At 37.0% G+C, this 12387-nt stretch overlaps 1 protein-coding gene across 1 annotated transcript in view; it reads left to right on the top strand.

Moving 5' to 3' along the window:
* Window positions 1-2452: 2452 nt before the first annotated feature.
* The window catches only part of LOC120478286 (uncharacterized), a 220987-nt gene continuing 211052 nt past the window's right edge, over window positions 2453-12387 (top strand). The window contains exons 1-2 of the mRNA XM_089119819.1: window positions 2453-2457; window positions 2556-2726. Of these exons, the coding sequence (XP_088975945.1) occupies window positions 2453-2457; window positions 2556-2726 (176 nt within the window). The remainder of the gene's footprint in view (window positions 2458-2555; window positions 2727-12387) is intronic.

The raw sequence follows: 12387 nt of genomic DNA, 5'->3' as shown, positions 1-12387 counted from the left end.
GATACACCAGACTTGTATGACTCGTATATAATTATATATGCTATCACCTACTTATACTTGAGGAAGAAAAAAATCCATATTTTATTTATATTACCCAAACTGGGGGGAAATAATGTAATTTGATACTAAAATAAAATACCTATATATCTCCACATCATATACTAGTTGTCCCTCAGTTTCTCCCAGTAATTATATATTTAAATGCTTATTTCTATGAGTACTTCTGTAGTTTAAAGGGTTAGTTCGGTATTTTACACTTAAAGCCCTGTTTTAAGATCGTTTCTGATGAAATAGAACGGTTAAGATTGAAATTTGGACAAAAGCTGCTGTCCCGAGAATTTTAGGTTTGTGTGTTAGCACCCTCCACCTACACAATGGTTGTCTATGTGCATTGGAACAATCATTCATAAAACGCATTAAACTTTAGTTTACTAAGACGTGAAACTCACTGAGGGGTCTGGGGTGTTCACTGATATGCTCACACAAAAATCACTGCAAAAGATGCTTTCCTACAGGTTTTATTGCAGTTTTTGCAAAAACAGTATTGCAGTAGACACACAATTTAAAAGAAAAGAAACACAACAAATTAAATGTATTTTGCTATTGCATTATATCTTCATACAAAAATAAAAACTTTTGCAACTAAAAAGTGCAAAATGCCAAGCTTTGGCCAGCTTTCAGATACATTTAATTCAAGTTTAAAATAAAACTTAAATAAACAGCTTTCATATTTAGCTTTAAAGTGCTGTAGTCAGATCAAACAAACACTCATGCTAAATGAAGTACTTAACCACCAGTCAACCTGGTACTTCATACTCTTGTGGTGCGCGCACAGTCTTCACTCGGACGCACTCTTCAATCTATCGCCGTTGTGGAAACTCTTTATTCTTTCCAATGAAATAACACAATATAAATTGCACACAAAGGTGACCCTGCTTGATACAGACCAGGTGTGCCCAACCCTGCTCCTGCCAATCGACTGTCCTACACAGTAGGCGTTTCTCAATACCAAGTACGCAGACTTCGGACTTGCGTCCTTGGTAGTTCAGACTTGCCAAGTTCGACTCAGGAGAACGAACTCCCGAGGATGCGAGGACGCAAGTCCGGTTCTTCTGCAAAAAATGGAACAGAGCGTACTTGATCGCGTCACTCAGTACGCTCTGGCTACTCTGGTTATCTCTTTATATAGCCTATATTTTAGGCAACAATAAAACGAAATTTGCTACAACTCTGCATCTTTTCGTCAACAATAAAACGAAATATGTTATAAAACATCACTCTGCCTCTTTTCATTAACAAAAAAACAACATTAGCCTAATGGCTATGTGGTTCAGGCAACACGATTCTCTTCACTGCATTTTTTTGTTTTCATTTAAAAAAATATGAAACATTGATTTTTATTGACATTTATCATATAATATATGAGACAGGGTTATGTCATTTTATTTTATTGCTCATATAATGAAGATCATATAAAAAAATGTTGTTAAAGTTAAATAGCCATAACGTTATGAAACCTCCAAAACTATTTTTTTTTTGCCATGGAACAAACTATAGTTTAATTAGACCAAAGATAGACTTATACACAAGACGAATTATAAGGTTTATCCACTATAGAGAGATCAGAGCAGGCGGCAAACGTCAGAAGCACTAGCCGAGGATAAGCTGTTCCAGTCGGGGTTGATCTCGCTGAGTGTCCGCTGAAGGCTTGGATGTCAGAACTCAGAGTCTGAAAACATCTGATGTAGTTTTCAGATAGACGCTATCTTTATAAATAAACTACAGATTTGAGATTTAAACAACCACATTCTCGCCTGAAACACTCTTAAAATTACATTTCATGACTCAATAACAGTAGTATTTTGATATTTCGTGGATTTTCTCCTCTCCTATTGACGCTTGTTGGTTGGTGCAAGGTGCATTCTGGGTTACCTGGCTATCTCAAGTCCACACAAGTCACCTCTCGATGCATCCTCGGTAAACGGGGCGGATCAAGAACACATCCGGGGATTTGAAGTGGACTTGGCTAGATGCGAACTTTGAATTGGAACAGTACTTCGGCAGCGACTGATGACGTTTCACAAGTCCACAAGAACACAAGTACAGACAAGTACGCATATTGAGAAACGGCTAAGGAGCTGGCTGAAGTTCAGGAAGTAGTGCAGCTGGGCATAAAGCCAATTGCAATACAAATGTGAATCAATTTTTGTGCACACCCCTAAATTAAGTGTCCCCAATTAAGAAAGACAGAGGCAACACTGGCAAGAACCTAAACTCTATCAGGTGACATAAATAGAGAAAATATCCTATAGATAACAGCTTTACACAAATATTTTTTCGAACATGCTTCATTTTGTCTTGGAAATTTGTCACTGTTTAAAAAAACACTATTGTTGAGGAAATTGTAGTTTTTAAAGGTAAATGTTAGTTTAACTCGGCCTCTTTGCTGTATATGCTGTTTGTGTAAAAAATAAGTGGAAAATTTCATTAATATTAGTATGTAGAAAATCTATTGTATGTGTTCAATCTAATTCTGTGTTGTGACTTTATTGTAGGTTAAATGGTTGTAACTTAACAGACAAAAGCTGTTCAGCTCTGGCTGCAGTTCTTGGATCAGACACCAATCTGAAAGAGCTGAACATGAACAATAATAATCTGCAGGATTCAGGAGTGAAGCTGCTCTGCACTGGACTGAAGAATATAAAGTGTAAATTGGAGATACTGAGGTAAGTTGAGCCACAGGAGTCCAGTGTTGTATAAACTAGAAGTAGAAAGTAGAAATTCTGCCATGTCTTACTTTCAGCCATGAACGGATTGACAGTTGATTAGGGCTGATTTCTGTCTCCTGACTGAAAAACTGCTAATAAGCAAATCCAGGTGATTGGAACAAAATACTGAGGCGGACTTTTACTTTCTGAACCTGGACTTTACTCTTCTGAAGAGAATAAAAAAAGAGACGACACAGATGAAATCACCTGAAGAGAAGACATTAAATCTGAAGATCTCAGCAGAGGAGGATTAAACAACTCCACAAACAGCATTACCAGCTTCACTTATTACTAACCAGAATGCCTTTATTTCTGTCAGACGTCTACAGAAGTTCTTATTGAGAATTAACAGAGGTTTAACTCAGTTTCATTTGAAGTCACCATAACAGTGATTAGTGTTTCCATTAGCCAGGCTCTTTACTCTTATAATATATTTAATCTCTTCTGTCTGCTGTGACAGTGTGTTTGTCAAACACATTTACAGTAACAAAAGTTCAACGTAATCAGGTGACGAAGATTACCTGGTGATGGTTTTATAATCATCATGGAAAAGCCTGATTCACTCTGGTATTTGAAAATAATAATTATTTTGACAAATTATTTTCAAAAAACAAAACCTGTGACTAGGGCTGGGCGATGTATAGCACAATATTGTTATGCGCGTCTAATCAGTGAAGCCGGTTCCTTGATTAGTAGTAAATCACCTTCACCTGCTTTCAAATGGACGATACACGTGTTAATTAACACTAAAAAGTATTAAAGTTAATGAGATAGGTAAGTGATTAATTTAGTGATGATTGAGCATTATTGAAGAACACCTGATGATCACAAGCAGAATCACTGAAGGAGAAAATCACAAATTGTAAGCCACCGTTATGGAGATCAGTGTTTGCTTTAGTTGGGCTCTTGACACTTTTGCTTTCACTTTAAACTTTTTTTTATTGCTGTCATTGATTTATAACAGTCAAATGAACAAAGACAGCTGTGATATGATAGTGTAGGTTGTTTTGGCATTATCATGCTGTGATCTGTAAAATGAAACTTTTCATATAATTTGGTTTAACTTGATAGCAACATTTTAGTGGTTATAAAGCATATGATTGTCAATATTTTTCTAATATTCCAAAATATGTAATATAAGTTATTCTGATCAAATTACTTTCAAATGCAATTATTTAGAAACACAGACATCAATAACCAGCCTGTGAATCTCAACCGTGGTGACCACATAATCCTTGCTGCCACCAATCACAACTCATTAATGGCTCCCATCATGCATTGCGGTATGAATAAATTATTATCTGAATTGTCTATGTAAATTACTTTTCCTACTTGAATATTCTGCTCGTCACCGTTGTTGAGAAGCATTGACTGAATCTTGAGGTCTGTGCGTGCCTTTACTAAATATTTTTTTTTTCTTTTACAACTTTTAAGAAATCCTTTACATTAATAAATTCTGGATATTTATGCAGAATCTCAGTTATGCTGTAACCAACAAAATAAATCACAAATAATAAATTCAAATGACGATTGTCACAATATAACCAAAACTATTAGTTTGTATGTTTTTTTCTTTGTTCATCTGACTGTTTTAACTCAGATACAACAGTCAAACAAAACCTAAAGTTAATGTAAGGCTCAAGAGCCCAACTAAAGACTGATCTCTGATCTCTACACACTGATCTCTATAATGGTAACCAATTACGATTTTCTCCTTCAGAGATTCTGATGGTATGGTGACTTCAAATGAAACACAGAGTAAACCTCTGTTAATTCTCAATGAAATCTTCTGTAGAAGTCTGACAGAAATAAAGTCAGTCTGGTTAGTAATAAGTGAAGCTGGTAATGCTGTTTGTGGAGTTGTTTAATCCTCCTCTGCTGAGATCTTCAGGTGATTTCATTTAAGACTGTCTCATCTCCTTTTCTATTCTCTTCAGAAGAGTAAAGTCCAGGTTCAGAAAGTAAAAGTCCGCCTCAGTATTTTGTTCCAATCACCTGGATTTGCTTATTAGCAGTTTTTCAGCCAGGAGACAGAAATCAGCCCTAATCAACTGTCAATCAGTTCATGGCTGGAATAAACACATGGCAGGACTTCTACTTTTTTTCTACTTCTACTTCTACTTTATACAACACTGCAGGAGTCACATGACTAGAGTGAGGTGCGATGACTGACAGGACGATGCCGGAGGCAAAAGCTAAAGCAAGATAACTTTTGTGAAAAAGATCTTTTATTTATTTGTTACAAAGTGGGTATACCATATCAATCCTGTCATTGTGCTATTTTATTGTTGTTGTGTATAAAGGATTATTATGCTCTTAGGGCTAATTAATACCCGGTGGCAACCACCAAAGATTGTCAGATCAGAACAGTAAAGGGTGCCCGTTTAGGAGGAGCCAGATGCACACACCACTCACAGACCACCAGGGCTGGATTAACCACTAGGGCAACTGGGCTCTTGCCTCAGGGGCCCATGACATCTAAGGGGCCCTGGGCACCAGGAGCGGAGTGGCAATCGGGAGAGTCTGGAGTTTCCCCTGTGGGTCGGTTGTGTTTCGAGGCCACGAGGGCCGATCTGATCAAATTTATTTATTGCAAGTTGGCCATGCGCACTTGGGGCCCAAGCGAGGGGAAGAATTGTTTTTTTTTTTTTTACTTTTTAGATAACGGAGCGTATATTTGCACTAAGTGCCTGTCTTTTTAGCAAAAGAAGCTTGTCACGAAATAGCTACGGTGGCGCAGGTCGTAGGTCTTGAAGCTTCTGATGCTCTCGACCCGAGTTCGAAACCGTCTTTTTCTGAACTCTCTCTTCTCCCTTTTCCCAACACATATGAGATGTAAAATGTATACCCTAACATAAAGGTCTCTAGCGCTATATTTTGCCAACAAACTAAAATCAAAACCATGATATGGCTTTGTGCCTTTATAAAACAGCACAACACTTTAAAGGAGTAGTTCACTTTAAAAAAAAAAAAACGTTTGCTGATAATTTACTCACCCCCATGTTATCCAAGATGTCCATGTCTTTCTTTCTTCATTTGAAAAATTAAGGTTTTTGTTGAAAACATTCCAGGATTTTTCTCCATATAATGGACTACAATGGGAACCAAACGGTTCAAGGTCCAAAAGACACTTTCAGTGCAAACTGTTCAAAGGGCTTTAAACGATTCCAGACGATGAATAAGGTTCTTAAAGGAGAACTCCGGCAAACAATGAACCTTTGGTCTAATAAAACATCGGTACCTAGTCGACCGTTCTCTGATATTTGTTTTCATGATATCCAAATAAAGAGTTTTATCTCTAAAAACTGTTTAGCGTATAATGCTAGTAATGGGGGCATTGACCAAGTAAAAATAAATCGCTAGTTTATACCACTAACAAGGCTCAAAATAGCCCCACACTAACGCAGTAACATAATGAGGGTCCATACATGCAAAATGAAGCATTGAGAACTTTATAAGTGTACAGACCGTATAATAAGAAGATACTTTATACAGACAGTTCACTTCGCGTATACAGACAGGAGCCATCTTAGGAAATAGTCTCGATAAGTCAAACCACGAACGTTGAGCTGAGTGATCGGAACGGTATGAAGTTCAGCGAACTTCTCGACTTATCGAGACTATTTTTTAAGGTCTTTTACCCAGGTCTTTTACTGTAGCGGATAAAGTAACAGGACATCCGTGTATATTAAAGTTGTATTGTAAGAGGCTTTGTGTGTAGTTTTTTGGACCAATAAGTAATACCTCCATTTTATCTAAATTTAATAGCAGGAAATTACGCGTCATCTAGACATACGGCCGCTGGTCAGATGAAATAACCACAAAGTCGATCATCGGCCTATGGCCTAGGGTGTCCTGGTGCTACGTGCATTGATGGACACCCTTATGCTTGAACATGGTGTTCGTTACGGACAAACTGTGACTAGCACAGAAGTCCAATAACTGAACACCACTCGGGTTCAGGTCAGGGGGGCCGTTCCTCCCAATCATGCCCCTCTAGGTGTCACTGTCGCTGCCCACGTGAGCATTGAAGTCCCCCAGTAGAACGATGGAGTCCCCAGTCGGAGCACTTTCCAGCACTCCTCTCAGAGACCCCAAGAAGGCTGGGTATTCTGCACTGCTGTTTGGCCCATAGGCACACACGACAGTGAGAGACCTATCCCCGACTTGTAGGGGCAGGGAAGCGACCCTCTTTTTCACCGGGGTAAACTCCAACACATGGCGGCTGAGATGGGAGCTATAAGCAAACCCACACCTACCCGTCGCCTCTCACCATGGGCAACTCCAGGGTGGTGAAGAGTCCATCCTCTCTCAAGGAGTGTGGTACCATAGCCCAAGCCATGCATAGAGGTGATCTCGACTATCTCTAGGTGGATCTATCTTTCTTTCTTTCTTTCTTTCTTTCTAAGAATTCCATCTTTCTTTATTTCTTTCTTTCTAACAATTCGATCTTTCTCATAGCATGATGCTAGCTACATGCTAATCATGTTAGCTTCTTGCTAAAAACATGCTAGCATGATGCTAGCAACATGCTAATCATGTTATTATGATGCTAGCTACATGCTAATCATGCTAGCATGATACTAGCAACATGCTAATCATGCTAGCATGATGCTAGCTACATGCTAATCATGCTAGCTTCTTGCTAAAAACATGCTAGCATGATGCTAGCTACATGCTAATCATGCTAACATGATGATAGCTACATGCTAATCATGCTAGCTTCTTGCTAGCAACATGCTAATCATGCTAGCATGATGCTAGCAACATGCTAATCATGCTAGCATGATGCTAGCTACATGCTAATCATGCTAACTTCTTGCTAAAAACATGCTAGCATGATGCTAGCTACATGCTAATCATGCTAGCATGATGCTAGCTACATGCTAATCATGCTAGCTTCTTGCTAAAAACATGCTAGCATGATGCTAGCAACATGCTAATCATGTTAGCATGATGCTAGCTACATGCTAATCATGCTAGCTTCTTGCTAAAAACATGCTAGCATGATGCTAGCTACATGCTAATCATGCTAGCTTCTTGCTAAAAACATGCTAGCATGATGCTAGCAACATGCTAATCATGTTATTATGATACGAGCTACATGTTAATCATGCTAGCTTCTTGCTAGCAACATGCTAATCATGTTAGCATGATGCTAGCTACATGCTAATCATGCTAGCTTCTTGCTAGCAACATGCTAATCATGTTAACATGATGCTAGCTACATGCTAATCATGCTAGCTTCTTGCTAAAAACATGCTAGCATGATGTTAGCAACATGCTAATCATGTTAGCATGATGCTAGCTACATGCTAATCATGCTAGCTTCTTGCTAAAAACATGCTAGCATGATGCTAGCAACATGTTAATCATGTTATTATGATGCTAACTACATGCTAATCATGCTAGCATGATGTTAGCTACATGCTAATCATGCTAACATGATGCTAGCTACATGCTAATCATGCTAACATGATGCTAGCTACATGCTAATCATGCTAGCTTCTTGCTAAAAACATGCTAGCATGATGCTAACAACATGCTAATCATGCTAGCATGATGCTAGCTACATGCTAATCATGCTAGCTTCTTGCTAAAAACATGTTAGCATGATGCTAGCAACATGCTAATCATGCTATTATGATGCTAGCAACATGCTAATCACGCTAACAACATGCTAATCATCTTAACTACATGCTAATCATGTTAGCTTCTTGCCAAAAACATCTATCTATCTATCTATCTATCTATCTATCTATCTTTCTTTCTTTCTTTCTTTCTTTCTAATTCCATCTTTAAAACTTCATTCAAACTTCAAGATTCTTCAAACGCTCTGGTCCGGCTTTCTCAAGCCAACTTAAAGTTTGTGTCATCAAACTTTTTTTTCTAGTTCTGATCAAATCACTTTCATGCTTATTTAGAAACACAGAGATCAATAATCAGCCTGTCTATCTCAACTGTGGTGGCGATATTAATCATTGTTGCCACCCATCACAACTCATTAATGGCTCCCATCATGCATTGCGGTTTGAATAAATTATGATCTGAATTGTCTATGTAATTTACTTTTCCTACTTGAATATTCTACTCGTCACCGTTGTTGAGAAGCATTGACTGTCTGTGTGTCAATGGTCTGTGTGTGCCTAAAGGAAAGGTTTTTTTTCTTTTAAGCAACTTTTGAGAAAACTGTCTATTATTTTTAACATTCTGGACATTTAGTCAGAATCTAAGTCATACACTAAGCAACAGACTAAATTATATGTTATAAATTTTATAAATAAATTTTATTATAAATTGTATTATAAATTATATATATAATGAGATAAACTTCTAACGATAAATGTCATTATATGACCACAATCATTTTATTATTGTTTATTTTTGTTCATCTGATAGATATAACTCAGATGCAACAGCAAATTAAAATATAAAGTTAATATTATAAGGGTGAAGAGCCCAACTAAATCAAACACTCATCTCCATAACGGTGGCTTAAAATTTTAGATTTTTTCCTTGTGATTCTGCTTTAGGTGTTTTCAATAATGCTCAATCATCACTCATTTAATCACTTAATTATTTAATTAACTTTAACACTCTTGAGTGCGGACTCATATACACTCCCAGGTGTGTTAGTTTAACACTGGAGATTTCGTCGTGATGAAGAGCCGTAGTTCACTGACCAGCTGAGCCATATCGCATTAAATATCGATATCGATACGTCTTCGATATTAACGCGATATGGCTCAGCTTGTCAGTGATCTACGGCTCTTTATAGTGAATGCCGCTCCATCTGAAAGCAGGTGAAGGTGATTTACTGCTAATCAAGGAACCGGCTTTACTGATTAGATGCGCATTCAATATCGTTCGATATATCGCCCAGCCCTACTTGGGTCGGATCTCGGGTTTTCGGATCCAAGTGGACCCGTGAAGACCTCTACTACCATATAACCCCGGACAACATAGCTCCTCGTTCGGGTACTCAAACCCCTTCACCAAGTTTTTTTTTTCCCAAAAGAAATTCCCTACTTAAATCTTTAAATGCCTTTTTCCCAAAATTATTTTTTTGTCATTCTCCAGTATCTCAGCCTATGTAGCACCTATGTACACCAAACTTTTCAGTTATACACTTATGTATTCTGAAGATATTTTCAGAGGGATTTGTTAATAAATCATTACTGGCCTGATTTATGTGACATTTTAATTTAAAAAAAATATGGCGTAAATCGATTTTTTAAAGGGTAACTAAACCCCTGGTCAGAGCCTGACTCCACCCACTGGTAATATTTGAAAAATGCTGAAAAAGTGGGCAGACCCCAGCAGAGATAGAGGGGACGAAATAGATGCTAAAACACTCTATCCTGATTGTTTCCAATACTCGCAATTCCAACTCCTGACTCCCTACAGTGGTTTTGACGAAACAAGCTGGTTTTTACTGCCGCTCGTGCCAGGAGCATGGTGAGCTGAAACCTGCATGCGTCACGAAGTGCAGAACATCCAATAGGAAAATTCAACTGCAGTAGCCACCGTTCAACCTGAAGAGGGCAGGACTAAAACGTTTTTACACCATATATTGTAGAAATGAAAAACTTTATACACAAATATCAAAAAAGTTACTCGAATCAATGACTGGTATTAATAAAGATCCATTCTTACAGATCATTAACTAAAAAAAAGTTAGTTTAGTGTTTAGTTACTCTTTAAGGGAATGGACAGTATATTTTGACTTCCTAATTAAACTTTTTTTTTTCATCTTGTGCATAAAAAAATGAAAAAAAAAAAATTGCACCTTGCTTTATCAGATCTATTTACCGAAAATATATGCATGCACATATTTAATGAGATAATGCCTAATTTGCATAATTAAACATACAAATTTCAAAAATTTATAGTACATTTTTTTTATATACTTGTGTAAGTAATCAACTGAGGAAGTTTCATAGCGATATCTGAAGAGTTCAGATGCAAAAGCCTCTAAATGCCATTTGAAATTTTCTTCTTTAATGATGATTTTTAACAAACTTGTATATTTAAGTTCAGTAATTTCACTTAAATAACAATTAATAGGTAATTATCATTGCCATTTAAGTGAAATCACTGAACGTAAATATACAAGCTTGATAAAAATGATCATTCTAGAAGAAAACTTCAAATGGCACTTAGAGGCTTTTGCATCTGAACTCTTCATCTATTATTTAAAAATTTTACCCTATTCACCTAGTGTCTCGCCTTAAAAGTTGGTATTTTGCAAATATATATACATAAAAAAGGCAGTGAGCCTCCAATATATATTTGCTCTGACCCTTGACTATCGATCTAGAAACGTAATTTCCTCATCTTGATTGCCTACTTACAAAAAAAAAAACTAAGGGAAAATGATCCAACGACTGTGCAAGATAGGCAATTTGTCAACCATTTTGATATGCAAATTAAAAGGTAAAAAACTCAAAATTTCGCTTGGGTACCTTTTTTGTATTTTTTATTTTTTTTGGACTCAGCACCCTTGAAATATGTAATAAAGGGCAGTTCCCGACTTGTACCCATACATGCTCCTCACTTTCACTTTTTGGGTACATCCCATCTAGACTATGATCCAAACACAGACTTTATTAAGAGGAGAATCCAGAGACGGGTACAGGGAAACATGCAGTGGTCAAAACCAGGTAAGCAGTCAGATCAGCAATAATACAATGCAGGGATAAGGCAAACGGGAAGACCAGAGACAGGCAGGGGGTCCAGGAACTGTGAAACTAAAACACTCGGAACAAGAAACCAGGAAAACGCTCAAAGCATTCAGACACTTACACAGCAAAATCCCCAGTGTTAATTCAACACTGCTCAGAGTGTATTTGGTCCCACTCTACAGAGTGTTAAAGTAACACTGAAGCAGTGTTAAAGTTAATGAGATAATTAAGTGACTAATTGGGTGATGATTGAGTATTAGTGATAAACACCTGCCCTGCTGTTAACGAGCAGAATCACTGAAGGAAAGAGAAACACAAAAACTACAACTGACCTCCAGTCACAGCCTTAGGTTAAATCAATTGAAGATACAAAGAAGACATTAAATCTGTGAAGTTCTCAGCAGAGGACAATTAAACGACTCCACAAACAGCATTACCAGCTTCACTTATTACTAACCAGAATGACTTTATTTCTGTCAGACTTCTACAGAAGATTTTATTGAGAATTAACAGATGTTTAGATGTTGATGGTTTAGTCACCATTTAAAAAAATCACCATTATGGTGAACAGTGTTTCCTTTATTTGGGCAATTTGACTCTTGCCTTCTCATGTGATTTTATGGTCTCTGTAACAGTGTTAAACAAAACACATAATTTGTTGCAAAGAAAGCCAAAATCAAAAATGGCCTAGAGATAATGTAATAATTTACAACATAATAAAGGACAAAAAAGCTGCAAAATGTTATAAATAGTTCTAATTCTTTACAACATTTATTTTTGTACATATTAGACATCAAGCTGATTTTTATTTTATTTTTTAATGGAAAAATAATCTTTGGACAAACACACAGACATCAATAATCCACATATGAATCTCATCAATGGTGAAATGCTTTATGCCGCAATGCATTCTGGGAGGCACCATAGTTTAAAAC

Source organism: Pimephales promelas, chromosome 2, assembly GCF_988280905.1.
Source record: "Pimephales promelas chromosome 2, fPimPro1.hap1.1, whole genome shotgun sequence".
In the NCBI taxonomy this organism is placed as follows: Eukaryota; Metazoa; Chordata; class Actinopteri; order Cypriniformes; family Leuciscidae; genus Pimephales; species Pimephales promelas.
This window is presented reverse-complemented; position numbering and strand designations above follow the sequence as displayed.